This window comes from Lagenorhynchus albirostris, chromosome 7 (genome assembly GCF_949774975.1).
Source record: "Lagenorhynchus albirostris chromosome 7, mLagAlb1.1, whole genome shotgun sequence".
Taxonomy (NCBI): domain Eukaryota; kingdom Metazoa; phylum Chordata; class Mammalia; order Artiodactyla; family Delphinidae; genus Lagenorhynchus; species Lagenorhynchus albirostris.
Window position 1 is genome coordinate 82137033 of NC_083101.1, and position 19234 is coordinate 82156266.

Below are 19234 nucleotides of genomic sequence, written 5' to 3' on the forward strand. Positions count from 1 at the left end.
TTTAATGTTAATAGAGTATGCAATATTTCCCTGCCTTAACAACATAACCTTTTTTTGTTTTGCACAAGGACACAGACATGCGCCCTAGCTTCACTTTTATCACTAATGTTAGTGACATTCTTATCTGTCCTAATTTGTTGTAGCTTGCCTATTAAATTAACATAGTAATAATGTCTCCCCAAACAAAAAACTCCTTTCATTACTATATTTAAGCCAAGTCTGAAACTCCAATTCTGAATACACAGAGGCCAGCTGTCATTTATCTGATTTGCTGCACTTTGTTTAGGATCACAAATATTCCACTTGGGAAATAAAATCCTGAAATGTTATTTTCACCACTCTATTCTTTATTCACTTTGTAATAACCCAATATAAGAACAATTTAAGTCTGTATTATTTCAAGAGTTTTTGTAATGCTTTTGAGAATTTTAAGTATTTTGAACTCCTGAACTAAGATAAACATATTAGAAACAAACAAACAACAACAAAAATCACACCAGAGCAACAACTAAAAGGTACTTAAGAGATCACCCAGTTGGGTGTGCCGCACAGGCCTTACCACCACTTTCAGTGAAGAAATCATGATGTCCTGACTCAAAATTAACTAGTCAAGTACCAAAAAGAGCAAGCAAAGCCCAGGCCACCTGACTTCCCAGCTGGCTCTCTTTTTAACACACAACATAGTATATATGCACATATTTTGATTGAGGAAACAAGAGGTTAATGAAAAATAATCTCAAGTGTAATAAAATCAGGTAAACCAACTCCAATAGTCTTTAAAAGACATGGTTAGAGAAAGTAAACTGAAGACACCTTTTTCTTTCTACAAAAAAGGCAAGACAAACAAGTGTAAAAGCTAGAGATTTATTGTTATTTTGTGATTAATAAATTGTCAAATTGGTTATGACACTATCCCACACTGTATACCACCATATTCGCCAGTACAAAAGTTTTTAAACCATACTGAGGCATAAGGCAGAGAGAGCAGACACATGAATATCATCCTTAACAACTTCCTCTTAGCCATGCCTCCATCTTGACCTTTGTACATGTTTTTTTCCAGGGGAAAGTGTCAGAACAGTGCATGAAATGGTGGGCAACCTGCCTCTTTACCTTTTTTAATAGCAAGCAAACTTACAGAAGTAATGGAATTCAACTTGTATTTCCCCTTGATTTTACTGGTCTGAATTCACTTTAGGTTACTTTAACATCCTTTAACTGTACATGAGAGAATATAATGACCTAAGAGAATACTGAACCAGGGTCAGCCAAATACATTACTGACCCCAAAGTTATGTTTTAATTGGTCCTAAAGGAATGTACCACCCCAATAGTTTGAGAGTTAGGCAAACAGAATTTCTTTGGGGAGGGAAGAAAAAAGCTGTGGAACAGCCAAATGTACTCAACATTGTTAAAACGGCTCTTTGTTTTCACCCCTGAAAGATACTTCTTTACTACACTATATGCACAGAAATCCTAACAGAATCTTGGTTGCCAGTATTATTCAGGCTGGCCCAATCCAGGATAGATCCCCACCCCACCCCCAAAATTCCCCTCTCTCAGGCTCTGAAAAGCACAATATTTAACTATTTCTTAATAGAACTACCAAAACACTTCAGAAACAAGTGGCTCACAAATCATTTTAAATTCATGTATTGCCTGTGCATAAGAAAAATGATAAACCCAGAAGACAGTTCTATTTTTATATGGCAATTAAAAATAACTGAAACATCAAGACACTTTCAGTGAAAGCAACATTTCAATTACAAATTGTAATGCCTGTTAAACTACCTATGGGAGAAGCTGAAAAGTCCTAGGCAAATGCACTTTTGGGTTATACTACAGTGCTCCTTCAGTATGCACAAAGATTAAGGTAATTTACAGTCAATCTGTGAATGTTGAGACAATGTTACATCATCTTGTCTGTACAATTAAATGTCCTTAAAGAGATAACCAGAATCAGCTTTTCTACTATATTTTCAACAAACCTGACTAACCGGTACTTTTGCTGAGATGTGTATCAAAGATGCTGTAAGATTCTACACAATTAGGAAATACTCAGCTTTAAAGTATTTCCTTATCTTCACTTTTTTGGTTACAGATGTTTTTGCTCAGATGATCGATCTATTGCAATATGTTTCTAGAAATGCAGTCCCAAATGTGCATACACATTCTGTATACAAATAAAGCAAAAACTGTCAGTAGTATAAATCTTACAGCATTTTTGCAAAACTACATGCCAAAGTCACAATAAGCAATATTGTACCACAAATTACAAAGTGCAAATGATTTGCTTCTTTTTAATGCTTTTATTCTACATAAATTACTACCATAGGCTAATGTTTAAAAAGCAAATAAACTGGACAGATGCAGGACAAAAATCTGTTCACCCAACTATAAAAGGTGATATGTTTTTTAAAAATTACAATAAATGCAGAAGTGGTTGATGCATGCAGTAGCCTTAAATGAAAAAGCATTGATTCCCACTGTTCCAGGAAAAAACAAAAAACAAACAAAAACACAGAGAAACCCACACATCTTACTGCACTCCACCTTAAAATGCATCATATTGCGTTTGTTTATAACAGCACAGAATTCCAGGAGTCAAAATGAAATAAAGCGGGTATTTTAAAGATTTAAGAGCCGTTATCAAAAATAAATTACATTTTTTCAAGATACAGAAATGCTGCTATGATGGTTGAGAGCCCAGTAACCTTTCAATAGCCGCATTGATATCACCTCCTGTGGCTATTAGCGCTTGCAAGTTTGCTTCACGGTTCAAAAATCCCATTGCACTGAGCTGTTCTAGTTGCTGCTGAAATCTGACTTCTGGATTCTGTAGCTGTTAAAGAAAAACAAACAAACAAACAAAAACTCTAAGGAAAATCAGTCCATGTCACACCTAAATAATCTTAAAAATTTTAATTGCTTTTTAAAATAACATATGCTAGACTACTGAGCTATAAAAGAACTGGCCTCTCTAGAAACATATTCAACATATTTAAAAGTTCAATTAGCACTTTATTTTAAACAATCTAATTTATACCTAAACAATGATGTCAAAGATCATATAACTCTGCTTTAAAAAAAAAAAAAAGCTTAATAGACTTCAACCATTACTTAAGAAGCTCATGAACATATAGGCAAACTTTAAAAAGTATGTATGCAAATAGTTTAGAATTAGATTATTTATTTTGTAGCTACTGACCAATTGGGTAATTATAAAAGCCAGTGTCCTCATGTATAAAATTCTAAAGTTCTAAGGAGGCTTAGAATGTAGAATTCATTTCTGTATCAGCCAATCAAGTCTTGAGAAAAGAGTCCCAGTTTCACATGCACAGACTACACTTCTGACTGTTCAGCTCCACCTCCTTTTCAGAAATGATATAAGACAAAAATACATAAATGATCACTCAATTCTGGGCAACCTGATAATGGCGAGGCCTGTAGATTGTTCAACTTAGATAACAATTTGGACTAATACATGAAATCGTTTTTTCTTATTAATTCCAAGAATATTTACTGAGCCAGAAGTTATGCTAGGTATCGGGAATACAAATTCTTTATAAGATAAAACTCTGACCTGTTTTTATTGTATTTAATAAGGCTTAAAATAAAAAAACTATGCTGTATTTTCACCACAAAGAAGTTTAAGGACAATCTACTGTAATAGGTTTGAACTGGGAATCATAATGGCATATTCTTAGTAAATAAATGATTCCAGATGCAAGAATATTAGGCATTCACATTTTTTAGCCATATCTGTGAGGTGTATGTATATATGTAGCAAAAGTTACCACAGGAGGCAGTAGTGGGTGGGGTGAGGTAGTTAGGAATTCTTTTACATCAAAGTACAAAGATTAGATAGAATTCAGGAGATACTGAGAATAACCAAGTTTCTATTCCTCCCTGACAAACTTATAAAATATAACCTATTTCGAATAATTTTCAAACAGGGACTGCAAAAAAGAATGCATTTTTAAAGGCAACTTTCAAAAATTAAGGCAAAGCATTTCTTCCCTTCAACTGTAACGTTTCCTTTAGTGTCCAATATAGTACCAAAGTTAACCATTTTTGTAATGCCTGTTTTTTAGAATCAATTAAGAATGCACTTTTCATTACAGACTAAACCAAAAAGATGGCCACCTTCTTTTCTTTTCTTGAAATTTCTAAATTTCTAACATTAAGAAGAGCAGAAAAGAATCATTACCTGAGGATTCACTCCAGCAAGAGCCTGTAGCATTTGTTGGATAAACTGCTGGTGTCCAGATTCGGTGGTTCCTGCTGTGGGACTTGGGTTTTCACCAGATGCAGAATTAGAGCCACTGGTTCCTGAAGAGCCTCCAGTGCTTCCTAATGCCCCCAGGCCAGGAGTAAACCTAGAAAAAGCGTAAACTGTTAGTAAACCTAAACTCCTGCAAAACAAGAGGCCAGACCAGGCCAGCTGATGGTAAATCAGTTACATTTCAACACAGTATTAGCCAAGTTATCTTCTTAAAATAACCATTTTTAACTTTGAAAACTCTGTCTTAAATAAAACAATCTCAACCAAAAAAAGGCACGATGGCATTAAGTCTGAAATTCTCAGAGGAAAAAAAAACATTGTGCACTTTCATAATCTTCCCCAAACCTACCCGGGGATGAGGCCGGGGGCTTCAGTCGCTAAGGTCTGTAAACCCTGCTGAATCTGTAACAAGGCCTGCATTGCTCTAGGGTTTGACATTGCTGATAACGTATCAGGATTCTGCATCTAAGGAAGAAAGAAAACCAGTGGTTACAAGGTAAAGTCAGTGAAGGTAAAATTTAAATGTTTTCTTTGCTACACTTCTTGAGAAAATCTAATACCTTACTCCTAGACACTGTGAATCCATTATTTCTTTACCAAAATAAACACAAGCACCTCCTCTTTGACAGCAATCTAGTGTGCAAATCGTTACTTGACCTCCTCCCAAGTCCATCATGAAAGCCATTTTTCATAATGAAAGACAATCAGGAGCTCCTCTGGAAGCCGCAGCTGTTCCCCATTTTCCAACAGATAAAAGTATTATTTCTGAGAGACAACCTCCAAAAGCACAGTTTATATAACATGGTAATAATGGTGAAAGCCACATATTCCTCCTGACCAAGTGTTATCCGTTGCTGATGTAACAATTTTACCAGATACACTCTAAAACAATAGTTCCAAAGGTGAAGTTAATACATGTGTCCGGTTCAGCTTCCCTACTTCCAAATATACACCACATGACTAACCAAAAAAGATAGGCTTCCATCATTACAATAGATCAAGGACACTAACCTTGGATTATGGTTTACAGGCCTGAGGATCATTTGCATAATATTTAAAATCCCTCCCTAGAACTACCAGTTTCAAAATGCCAAGACTGACTTCTCTTCTTTTTAAATAATAAAATTACCATGGCCATCTCAAGTACTTTTCTAATAATAAAACCTTCTTTATATGACAACACCGACAATTTTAATCTTGCTAATTCGAGTTTGAGGAATGAGATCTACCCCTTGGAAAACAGGCATTCTATTAATTTGGAGTACCTGAAACATTACAAAGAAATCAAACATGTAAAATAGGATAGGGTAGCTCTTTCCTGTTACTAGAGATTAGTTAAACCATAAAGTGTAACATGACAATGAAGCACTTCAAAGTTAGTAAAGTGAAAGGAAATGGTTTATGGTATTAACGAAGCATTCAAAATCCTAAATCCTCAAAAGCAAAAACCAAATGGTCCTTTCCTCAGAATTTATATTTAAAAAATATAAGCAAAAGTTCAGCAGTGAAATGGGGCTCAATTAAGATCAAGCTGAATTCTCTGCAAATTGACAGCAGACTGTATTCTACATTTTGCTATCAGCCAGAGAAAAGCAAGGAAAATGTTTATCACCAAACTTTTTCAAGCAAATCATTACCGAAGATAGCTAGCATCTTTTCTTACTCACTTGTTGGAGGAAAGTTGGGAGCTGTTGTCTCATTTGTTCTTGAAGCTGAGGATTTCCAGCAAATAGGGGATTATTCAGCATCATCTATGGGGCAAGTGTTCAAACAATTTTAACTGGAAATATCTGAAACAAGTAATGTACCTTGCTTAATAGTCTATCTTCCCCCAAGTGCCTAATCTGGCACTTAACAGGGAGGAAGGTAGAACATGAATAAAAAAGGGAAGATACTGTCCACAAAAGGGATTGCCAAAACAAAACAAAAACGAGGCATCTTCTCTCTCAATGGGAATGGTGATTATGATAATGACATGCAATATCCTAAAAAATAAAAGCAACCATTTCTTTGACTTTTCCTTGAGTAAAGGTATTTGCCCTTGAAAGAAAAATGGGAGTAACTGGCATTCATGAAGATATATTTTCTGCTACACTGACAGAATAAACATAAGCATCAATACATGAAACTATACATGGCTTGCACAGACACCTCAACACACAAGTGGCAAGCACAGAGAAAATCCACATCTGGAACTGCTGTATCTACCTGCCTACTGCAAAACAGATAATATTAGGTCCAGAAAAATAACACCGCAGAACAGCAACCAACTTGCCAGAGAAATGGAGCTGCTAGGTAAATATAAGCCTAGGACTAGCACCGATAGATCTCTGGGGATAAAGTATTAAAATGCTTTAAAAAGACCTTAAAAGATGTAAATCCATTTGAGAACACGAAGATTAGCCTCTGGATTTCACCTCACTACCACCACAGATGAGAAAAATGGCATGCCTCCTAACCTTCAAATGGGTGTTAAGAGTTAAAAAGTCAGGGTCAATATTAACATGATGTTGTATACCTGAAAATAAGATTACAATACACGATCAGCATAACCAGAAACTAGTAAATTCTCATAGCTTCAAAAAAGACAAATTTTTGTATCAGTTTCCCCAGATGGAGTGAAAAGTCAACTAACAATGATTTACTGATAGCCTATTTACCAGTCCACATCCAAAGTCTGGGGGGGGTGGGGGATGATCCTTGCCCTCAAGTAATTAACTATATTTGAGAGAAATTATGTTAACTACTAGAAGTAGAGAGAATTCTTCCCTCCCTCCTTTAGTTTATCAATTGTTGCAAAGTAGATTAATTTCAACAAAATAAAGTAGGAAGAAGTCAGACAATGTTTTATGGATATACAGCATTTATTTCAAAGTGACCAATAAGTTCACGGTAAATAAAGTAAAACCTACTTGAGACCAACAAACCTGCTTCTTTAACGGCTCCAGTCAAATATTTTTTATTATGAACATATATCAATAAAGTTATCACATTTATCTTTCAGGATTCATGTTATTTGAACAAGTGTGTCATCTTAAACTGATTCATTCCTTCTCAGAAAATTGTATCTCATTTGATTAGGATATTTCTCCTAACGTACCTGACTGTATATAACAACAGTTTTTACAATCAGACTTTTTCGAATATCTAAAAATCAAAATCAGAATAGAGAAACTACAAACTTTAATCTGCTGGTAACCAAAGTACATTGTAAGCATTTCTAACAACTGTCTATAATAAAGGACGATTCATATCTAGCTTTCTTTTGTCAACATTTTGTTTTAGAGTAAAAAAGCAGCATACAAAAGTGCTCAAGTCACTTTATAAATGTAAAATTGTTAGTTTAAATGGCCGGGAATGTGCTTGTTAAAGTCAAAATTTTAAAGCAAGATGCACATTTAATGCTTATTATTAATTAGCTAAATATACATTTAAAACCATACAAATAGGATCACTCTGCATACATATTTTCCATTTATTTTAAACAAAAGTACTATCACAGTAAGTTCAAGCATTTAATAGTAATAACTCAGTCTAATAATTTTCTTATGAATAAAACAGTATTTCATAAAACGTACCTACAATATACAAAATTTAAAGTATACAAAAAATTTATCTAAAAAATCTTTACTTCCAATTTTACAAATTTTAAGAGGACAGAAGCTGTTGCTGAGGATTGCAACTCAAAGGTATCTGCTATATACCTGAATCAACATGGTTCCAAATTTTAGAAGTATAAAAACTGTTTCATTTGACATAATGAAGAAAGTGATTAACTTTAAAAGCTTTTAAAATTCTGGAAATGGAAAGCGACTATAAAGGAAACTATTTCAAATTCCCAACATTCCACAGAAGGGAAGCCATTCTTAATAAATAGCAAATACAAATCACAGATGATCAAGGTTTAGTTCACATTCTCCAAGGTTTTTCAAGCCCAATGGTTCTTAACTCTATGGGTATATCAGAATCACCTAGGGAACTTGGGGGGAAAAAAAATTCAATACAGTTATACGAAAATCTCTCAGGACAGGGCTAAGAATTTTAATTTTAAAGTTCCCAAGGTCATTCTAAATGTCAAGCTAGGGTTGAGATCCACTCATTTTTTTAGTTATAGTCTGTTCAGAAACAAGTTAGAAAATGAATTATTTAATAAAGGACCAGTATACTAACTTTGGGTGGAGATCTGTAACGGAAAGAATGAGAATACTGTTCCCACAAATCTCTCTTCACCAATAGTAAACAGTTTCAGGCTATTTTATAACTGCCATTTTGAACATGACTATTATTCAGAATCTGTGTGATCTAATAAATAAAAGTATCAAATGTATTAACACTTCTAAATCACCTTCAAGGTTTACCTTACACTAAAGAATAGGCTTCAAAAGGGAGACCAATTCAAAACTTTTGTATTCATCTCCTATATCAACATATGTAGATACAAACTAAACCTGCACTTCTTTCTGAAGGGAGTGAACAGCAGAAATGAAGCTGTTTTAATTATATTGTGAAGTATTAATTTACTGTAAAGAAACAAACTGTCCAAAAAATTCGAGATGCAGTTTGCCTACTTTTCTAGTGTGTTAAGGCAGCACACACAAATGTGCCAAAATCACAATTATTGGATTAGGCCACTTCAATACACAGTGCTCAGTCCTTTATAATACAATTATAAACTCACCTGTGCAGCAAGGTCAGGGTTCTGGCTTAGTGACTGCATCATGCTTCTCATGTAGGGGGCAGACAACATGTTTTGCATAAGTTGTGGGTTTTCAGTTATTTGTTGCAACAAGCTCTGCATTCCTGGTGTGTTGAACATACTAGCTGAAAGTTTGTTTAAAAAAAAAAAAAGACATTTTATCAAGGAAAAGATACACAAAAGAAAGTTTTAAAACACATATACTGTGCATAATTTTAGCAACTGCAGATAAATACACATATTACTTATCAATTGAACTAAGAAAGAATTTTAAAACTAAGATCTCCAAAACTACACGCCCAACATATACCAATAAAGGAGGGTTTATGGACTTTAAACATTCTGGTTGCATTTATAGGAAAATCACATCTTATGGAAAGGCTAGGTTCTAAAAAATCAATTTAAGGCAAAAATTTGATATGGTAAAAATTACTACTGAAAAAACCTCATTAAGTGAAGAAGTCTGAGCCAACTTTTCCTCCAGGATCGCTTAATTAGAATCATATTCAGCACTCAATATATGTTCCCACTTAAGAAGGAAGCCTTCTCGCCCAGGCCTCCACCCCATTTTCACTAACTCCTGGCACTCAATGAATTCAACCCCAAATTAAGGGAGCTTCTTCTTACTTCAGTTTCCCCATCTGTAAAATGGGGTAAACAGTATCTACCTGATAGTGTGGTTTTTACAATTAAATTAATGTGTAGATGCTTGTTACTATTATTCTTTTTTGTAGAGAGCTATAGCTAAATTTACGTGAATTCAACATTCTTTGAAAACTAATTAATTTGTTCCACATATATCCAGATTTTCACCCGCTGGCTAGATATACTCAAACTCAAGTAAACTTACAACTGATTAGCTTTTTCATTTCCCTTCTGTTCTTATTCCACCCAGTGTAGTTTAATGGGCTCAAAACATGTGACTCTTCCAGCTTACCTTTCTAGTTTATTGTAATTCTGCTCTTTTTCTGTAATAATTTTTGCTTTTCCTATTCTCTCATGTTATTTCAATTTAGGTTTCTTCCCCCCACATCCTAGAGTCCAAGGATATTCAAAGATAGCTGATAAACATAGCCTGCAGGGCAAATATGGCCCATGACCTGTTTTTGTACAGCCCATGAGCTAAAAATGGTTTTTACATTTTTAAATGGTTGAAAAAAATAATAATAATAAAATCTGAAAACTGTATGAAATTCAAACTTCAAGATCCATAAGTAACATTTTATTGGAACATAGTCATGCTCCCTCATTTATTATCTATAGCTCTGCACTACAAAAGCAGAGTCGTTTCGACAGAGGCTCCACGTGGCACTATCATACTGCTCTATACTGCTGTTCAGCATACCACAAATCAGTGAGTCAGTTATACCTCATGCCATACGAATCACTGTAGCATGCTGTTATTTCTTTTTTCATTACCACTGCATACCAATTATGTCAGAACAAGAAGAAAAAGGGGAGAATTGGATTATGAATGCCCTGCTTTTAAGGCACAGAAGAATATGGATTACTTTATCAAATGAGATGGCAAAACCGTATTTACTATGCAATGACACTAAAAGAATACAATACACTTCAACACTGCTACAACACTTATCACAGTATTCCCAACTCACAGTAAAGTCAGAAAAATACAAAATCTAAAATACAATTATCTCATCATAGCCAAACTGCTTCACAAAAATAAGAAATGAAAATAAGGCTGCAACCAAAGTTAGGTTCCCAAATGGTTCTTTTGTTAGCCAAGCAAGGAAAGCAGTACACTAGTGGTGATTAATTAGCATGATTATTTAAATCTTGACTGCGCAGCCAAATAAATGTGTCCAGAGAAAATAAACTTAAGACCATTAGCATTTCAAGGAAAACAGTTTCTCAAGAGTTAAGGGAAAAAAAAAAAAAAAAGAGTTAAGGGACATTGGGCTCTACATCAATAATCAATTAAAAAACAATGCAGGGACTTCCCTGGTGGTCCAGGGGTTAAGACTCTGTGCTCCCAATGCAGGGGGCCTGGGTTCGATCCCTGCTCAGGGAACTAGATCCCGCATGCTGCAACAAAGATCCCACAAGTGGCAATGAAGATCCCACGTGCCACAACTAAGACCTGGCGCAGCCAAATAACTAAATATATTTTTAAAAATTATACAGAATATGAAACTACGTTATTTTTTTAAAATGAAAATTATTTTGAGTAGTATTCCTTGCTTCTTGACAAATGTTACTGATACTGCTCAATTCTTGTATTTGAGGAGTCAATGTCAAGTTTGAAGTAACTGAAAAATTAGTTTTTATAAACAGTCTGCATGGACTAACAGGCAAAACTATTTTCAGAGTTGAGAGAACACTCATTTGGTACAACCTGAGGTAGAATCTGCTAAGATGTGCTACATCTGATGATGATAAAAACACATGTGGAGTATTAAAAGAATTACTTGGACAAAGATATAATGCTTATAAAGTATTTTTAATGCTTATAAGTATTTAAATGCTTATAAGGTATTTGAAGACTATAGTTAATCACTGTCTTATTCATCAGCAGGTACTCTGGAACATATTTTGAACTTTCACGTTATTCAACTGGTAACAGTATCAATGATGAACTTCACTTCACTCCAGTGAACTAGTCAGTATCATGAACTTTTGTCAGAAATATGCTGACTTGCCCAAACACACAGCAGTTTGACGGCTTAACAGAGGTCAAGTTTTCTGGTTTTGTTTGTTTGTGTTTAAAGAGGTAAAGTTTTACTGCAATTTTTTTAGCTCAGAGCTAAGACTGAAATTCTTCTGAACCACTCGACCACCATTATCAAACAATAAATAAATGACTTTGGAAATTCCCTTTTGCTAAAGACTTGGTAATGTTTCTCAATGAATTCCCAAAATTACAAGGCAAAACAGCATTTATACGCCAAACTCATACTGTGGTTAAGTCATTCTGACAACAAATGAAATTGTTTGAATCACAGGCAATGTCAGGCTGCTTTATACATTCTCGTGCTGTCAAGTTAAAACAAGCAGCAAGTTCTCCATTCCCACAAATGTGCAGTAAAGATAGTTTTGAGCTCACAGTATTGTTCCAACAGCATTTTTTGGACCTCAGTGCAAGTGCAAAGAAATATCCACATTTTAAAATTCATTTAATTGTATAATTGAGGCACTACCACCTAATCTTCAATTGGAAGTGATTAATCTGTCATGACATGCTAAAAGCCAAAAAGAATCTAACAGAATCCTATAAATGCTTTCCAACTGATGAATATGCTACTATAATAATATATTTTGGGAATGAACACACATTTGAATGAAATAAGTAAAATCTCATTACCTATCAGTATTACCAGATGAACATTTGCAAATGATTTGCAACTGACAAAAGGAAACACTGTGAACATCAATTAAGCAAAATGTTATCCGTAAAAAGAATTCCATTCTTATCATTAGTTGATATGTGTAAGAAAATGTTATACCCAATTATTATTACATTTTTAATTCCATCAATAAAAGAACTTGTGGAACTTTGTTTTCTCTCGTAATGTAATACTTTTTTTTTTTTTTGGCCACGCCGCATGGCTTGTGGGATCCTCGTTCCCTGACCAGGGATCAAACCCACGCTCTAGGCAGTGAAAACATGGAGTCCTGGGCTTCCCTGGTGGTGCAGTGGTTGAGAGTCCGCCTTCCAATGCAGGGGACACAGGTTTGTGCCACGGTGTGGGAGGATCCCACATGCCGCGGAGCGGCTGGGCCCGTGAGCCATGGCTGCTGGGCCTGCGCGTCCGGAGCCTGTGCTCCGCAACGGGAGAGGCCACAACAGTGAGAGGCCTGCGTACCACACACACACACACACACAAAAACATGGAGTCCTAACCATTGGACCACTGGGGAATTCCCTTCATAATGTGATATTCTTGATTTTGCCTCTTGGCCTGCAAAGCCTAAAGTATTATATCCCTTTGCAGAAAAAATTTGCTGACCCCTGCTCTAAGATTTCCTCACCTTCCAGAGTGAGCACTTACAGGGCAAAAGAAGAGTCACAAATTTCACCTTTCAGGTATATAAGGTGTACTTATGAATATATATGCATACCTAACTAACTCTGAAGAGTTGAGTAAACATTATAATAGTAAAAAAATATAATAAGAATGTTAAGCCATCAGGGTACATTCGTTTTTGTTGTTTCTTATTTTCCTTTGATGGAAATATTAACATGAAATCTTAAATACTGTATTAAGCCATTAAATAAAAAATCTGAGTAAGAAGTTGCAAAACCATTTTTTGTTTGTAAGACAAAGTTGTTACTACAGACACCACGCTACAGTAAAAAAACAATTCGCCTATCAGTGGGGAAACCCAATTAAACCTTTGTTGTCTCTGCTCTTAGACCTCTAAAATGTGAATAAAGCATCTCTCTCAAAAGTCTGTCAGAAAGAATCAAATAAGCATTAAGTAAAATCAGAACAGGATAATTCTTTTCCTTGTTTTAAACATGGTATTATCTGGATGTTTAGACTTATCGCAGTGATCATTTTGTAATCTATACAAATATTGTATCATTACATTTTACACCTGACACCTGAAGCTAATACGTTATATGTCAATCATACCTTAATTTTTAAAAATGGTATTAAATTTTTATAAAAACATTTAGTATTTTATCCAAAAACCTGATGATATCCACTGTATTCTATAAAGGAATATATACTACGGTGACCATTCTGATTATTTCCTCTCAGTAGTGAATTTTTAAAAATTCCTCATCCAGCATCTCATTTTTCTATTTCCTCTGCCAAAACATAGGTATCTTTTTAAACATACCTAATCACTCTCACCTTAGGGACATGGCTCCGTGCTTTCATTTCTTCTCATTTAAATGCTAACTTTTAGGACTAAAATCATCATTCTGGCTACTGATTTTGGACCTAATTCTTAGCATGTTAAACATCTGAATAGTTGAAAAGGATATCCACTTACTGAGTCTGGTCTACAGAAAAGTGACCAAAAGTAAATTCCTAATCTGCTCACACATCAGAATCTCTAGTAACTTTACACAACCACAGATCTTAAACTCCACTGTGGCAGATTCTGATCCTTAAGGTCTGAGGTTAAGACTTAGAAATCTGATTTTTAAACAAATCTGGCAGGTACTCTGATGCAGCTAGTTTAGTCCTGGTGTCAGGAGTGGATACCCACTGTCTTCTATAAAAGAACACAAAACTGGACTAAAGCCAAGGAAAATGTGTCCCAGTGATTAAGTACACAGGTAACTGTGTTACCCCTACACTTCACATTTCCTATGCTGTTGAAAGGAGAAGACAACCCACTTCTCCCAAACCATCTTGTAAGAAGAGAAAACCACAAAACTGCCTCTGGAAACCTTCAAGTAACCTCTTGCACTAAAATGCACACAAGTGATTAATACTAATTCTTATGTATTTAAGGCATCCTTAAAAAACAAAAACAGCACCTTGCAACATGAAAAGATAGTTCACAAAAGTTGTTCCTCATACACACACAAAAGCACTAAGGATAACAGTATAAGAAATGTTTTCATTGTCCAAATAAGTGAGAACAAAGGGAAAAAGTATCAGTTGTTACGAGCATACCTCCTACTCCAGGCCCCAAATTTGGCACAGTAGAATTCTGCCCGGCAGTGCCACTGGCAGCACCACTACTAGTGCCCCCCACGGCACTGGTGGTGCCACTGGAAGCTGATGAACTCTGAGAAGCCTGTGGAGCCCATGGATTGGGTAATGGATCTCTATTTTCTGTACGGGAAGGTTGACTACCTTCACCTGAGGATGTATTGCTCACTAAGGAAGCAAACGGATTGCCACCAAACTGTAATAAAAGACACAAAAATTATAAAGAATAAGCTTTTGTTTTAAATAACAGATATGGAACTCTTTGTTAATGAAAATTACATTTCTGCATATAAAGGCAACACTCAACCACACACATATTTATGTTAAAACAGGAGCCTTGGCCTGAGCCTCAGAGCCTGTGTTATTACCTGTTCTTGTGCAGCACTCAGCATTGGTTCCTGAATATCTGTGTACATGCGCCGTAAAGCATTATATCCCCCCGGGATGCTTTCAAGGTTGCTCAAAGCTCGGTCCTGGTTTCTCATCATTTCCTGCATCATTGCTGGATTCCTAGCAAGTTCCAATGTCTAAGAAAAAGATTTCCGGGGGGGGGGAAAAAGGCACTGAAATACACATGAACTATTTTAGCTATTAACTGCCACAGTTAATTTCATAAGTTTTCTAATTCTATGAATTAGCAATCTTCAATATTTAAATCAGAAAATTATTCTGAATAATTCCTGTTGGAAATCACCTCAAAAAGCAAGCTAACATTCAAATAACATCAAAAGAGAAGCACTTTGTTATGCATGACTGTCCATCTCTTGAATTGGACTCTTTTTATTTCTTAAATCTGCAAAATAACTATTTACAAAAATCTTTAAAATACAGCATAAAATTCAAAGTTCAAATAGTTCGAATTACAGCTTTGTTGAGTTTTCCTGAACAAGGATTAGGAATTTTTTTTTTTACTTATAAATATGGCAAGCTCTTTAAATACAGAAAATTAAATAGAAGAAGTAAGTATGTAATTTCTTAGCTAAATGAAACTTTCCACATACCTGTCTCATAATATCTGGATTATTCAGCATATGACTAATTTCTGGATTTCTCTGTATCAACTGCTGCATTTGTGGATTGGCCATAATTAACTGCCTCATCAGGTCAGGATTTGAAAGCATGCTCTGGACAAAGGGATTCTCCATGATCTGGACCATCATTTCAGGATTGGACATAAGTTGCCGCTGCATCTGGCTCTGTAGTTCAGAGAAGTTGGTAGTATTCAAACCCAAGCTACTCAGACCTGCAAGTCCTCCAAGCCCACCTAAGAAGACAAAGAGAAAAACACACATAAATGAAATTCAGAAGTTTTATCATTAATACGACTAGGCTAAAATATGAAGATGCAAAAATATTAACTGAATCAACAGCCTATTAACAGAAAACCATTCAGTTTAAAGCAAAAATAGAATTCCTATTACTTTCATAAGTACATGTTTAATTTCTATAATTCAGACTTGTAAAAAATGCATTCACTTTGATATTTAAGTATAAGTAATAAAACCAAATAAATATATATATCCTATGTGTAGTATAATACAAAAATATATTTGGTCTTTGTCCCTGGTTCTAGGCACAGACCTCCTAAAACCCTCAGAATTTCCTGACTGAAGGGAATGTCTTTTGTTATTTGTAACAAGCCCCTTTGGATCATACTTCATTTATGCTAATGATGTTTCTTAGGGTGGAGCCCCTAGACAGCCTCAGGATGGGGTGGTCACCACAAAGACCAAGTGATTTGAGAGTTGGAACTTTCAGCCCCATCCAGGACTAGAAGAGGATATAGAGATGGAGTTCTGTGAAACTCTTGTGCAATGAGGTTCAGAAGCTTCTGGGTTGGTGAACACATCTAGGTGCTATTAGGAGGACATGCCCAGAGAGGGCATAGAAGCTCCACACTCTTCCCCCACCCCCCATGCCTTGCCCTATGCTTCTCTTCCACTTAGCTATTTCTGAGATGTATCCTTTATAATAAACTGGTACATTTAAGTAAAGTGTTTTCCTGAGTTCTGTGAGCCATTCTAGCAAATTACCAAACCTGATAAGGGGGTTGTGGGAACACCTGATTTACAGCCTGCCAGTCAGAAGTACTGGTAGCCTGAGACCTGGACTGGTATCTGAAGTAGGAGCAGTCATGGGGGACTAAGTCCTTTAACTTGTGGGATCTGACACTAACTCCAAGTAGGTAGTGTCCGAATTGAACTACTGGATACCCACCCAGGCAGCGTTGGAGAACTGGCTGGTGTCAGAAAGACACCCCGGAATATGTCCGCAAAGGAAGAAATGAAAAATATACAGTAGATTATACTTCTAATAATCTCTTTCCAGAAGACTACTTTAAGTTTAGCAAGTAGAATTCACCTATGACTGGTTGGAACAGAGCTGCTACCAATCATGAAAATAGATGTCTCTCTGGAGGAATTAAATCATGGAGAAACCTAATAGATCCAAGAGGATGATTAAGTGCTTATTGTAAAACTTTGTAAAATTATATAACCAGCCAAATGCATTCATTCCTCACTTACTGAGCACTGTGCTACATGTTGGGAATAAGGTGACAAGAAAGACACAAGTATACCCTCAGAACTCAATCTGGTGGGAAAGACTGACAAAGAAAACAAATGCAGAATAAGTACTTCAAAAGAGACATTCACAGGATATCACGGTAATATAGTACCTAAGTGAAATGGCTGCTTTCCCACAAGATGACATTTAATGAACTTGGAAAATGAGTAAGTTGCAAGAAGTAGGGAGTGCTGGAAGATTTAATACTAGGCACAACAAACATTATATACAAAAACACAGATATAAATGTGAGAATTGCTATATTCTTGAAACCACAAACAATTCAGTATGACCAAAAGGGCAGACAGCAGTGCTCACCAAACATCTCACGTGCAGCATTCTATTTCTTTTGCAGTTGGACAGGCCCATGTGACTAGTTATGGCCAAAGGATTGCAAGAAATGATGTGTGTCACTTCTGGCCCAAGTACAGAATACAAGGTCCAGCTTGGGACACTTTAGCTGTCTATTCTGCCACATTCCAAATGGTGCAGCTATAAGATGGCAGAATTCCATTAGCTTGAGTCCCTGAGAACTATGTAGATGGAGGCCTCACTGACCAGTGAAGAACATGAAGCACAAGCAAACTATTACATTTAGCATGAATAAACAACAAGGTCCTACTGTATAGCACAGGGAACCATACTGAATATCCTGTGATAAACCATAATGGAAAAGAATATAAAAAAACAATGTCTCTGTGTATAACTGAGTCACTTTGCTGTACAGCAGAGATTGGCACAGCACTGTAAATCAACTCTACTTCAATTAAATAAATTTTTTTTAAAAATGAAGAATGAAGAAAAGCTTTAGAGCAAGAAATTAAGCTTGTGGTAATAAGCCACTGAGTTTGGGGTTATCTATTACCACAGGATTGCCTATCCTAACTAGTATAACTGTTGAGATACGGTAAGAGATGGGGACTACATCACAAAGTCTTGAAAGATTTTAAAAGCAAGACAGTCACTTAAGATATTCTAATAACAGTGTGGAAATGACACAGAGCAAACATTTTTAAAAGTTGAGGAGCTACATAAAGGAAGTAACAACAGAATAGAATAATTGCATGGGGTGGGATAGAGAAGATTTTATGGACTAAGAGATTTGGTTGGGGAGAGGTAGTAGTTTGAGACAAGATGATGAATTTTTCTATTTGTTTTGTTCTTCTTTGCTTTCTAAGGAGGCACATACAGGCTAACAGACTCAGAGAACATCAGGCGATATCAAAGAGAGCTGAATACAAGGCAAGGAGTTCAGAAGTGATGTGGGCTGAGGTAAAGATCTGAGAGTCAACAAGTTATAGTTAGGATAATGTCACTTGGGGAAAATAGAGTAAAAGAAGAGAAGAAAAGGCAGAACTCTGGGGAACAATACTAATATAAGGAATAGGAAGAAGAGACCCACAAATGAGAGAGAAAAAAAGTGGTCAGAAAATTAACCAGGGAAAAAGAGTATCAGGAATTAAAGAAAAAAAAAATTTCAAGGAAAGACTGGTATGCATTGGAAGAGAGTGAATTAGATTTTAAATCACTTTCTTTTAATCTAAGTATCTAAAAATCTAAAAAAGTGTCCACTAAATTTGGCAAGCTAAGAGGTCAATGGTGACTTTATCTAGGGAATTTTCAGTAAAGTGATGGGGACAAGAAATGGAGCACAGCAAACTTAGTGAAAGAGAAATATAGACAGAAAACAGAAAATGCCTTTTCCAAAGATAGCTTCCTTTTCCAAAGGAAGCAAAGGAAAGGTGGATTCTGTGGCTTTTAAACATGGAATAGACCTTAACGAAAAGAGACAGCAAAAGAAAAGCTGAATATGTAGGGTAAATGGAATAACTGATGGAGAAAAGTAACTAAGATAGGAGGGGGTGGGAATGAGATAAGAAATGGAGGGACTAGGGAGATGTATGGCCTCAGACAAATTAACTGAGAGATTTACCTCAAAAACACCTTTCATGAGTCCGAACACTAAATAATTTCATCCTAATCTCTCTAGATTGTTCATGTTAATAATTTTGCCATCTAAAACTCATCTGCTTCAACCAAAAGAGACACATT

General features: G+C 35.6%; 1 protein-coding gene across 2 annotated transcripts in view; it reads right to left on the bottom strand.

The window, feature by feature from the left end:
• Positions 1-850: 850 nt before the first annotated feature.
• The window catches only part of UBQLN1 (ubiquilin 1), a 48530-nt gene continuing 30146 nt past the window's right edge, over positions 851-19234 (bottom strand). The window contains exons 4-11 of one of the 2 annotated variants that reach the window (XM_060155300.1): positions 15619-15881; positions 14986-15144; positions 14579-14813; positions 8964-9106; positions 5953-6036; positions 4635-4750; positions 4211-4379; positions 851-2842 (exon numbers count right to left, since the gene is read on the bottom strand). In XM_060155300.1, the coding sequence (XP_060011283.1) occupies positions 2690-2842; positions 4211-4379; positions 4635-4750; positions 5953-6036; positions 8964-9106; positions 14579-14813; positions 14986-15144; positions 15619-15881 (1322 nt within the window). In that variant the 3' untranslated portion in view covers positions 851-2689. The remainder of the gene's footprint in view (positions 2843-4210; positions 4380-4634; positions 4751-5952; positions 6037-8963; positions 9107-14578; positions 14814-14985; positions 15145-15618; positions 15882-19234) is intronic. The other variant, XM_060155301.1, reaches the window with a different exon arrangement.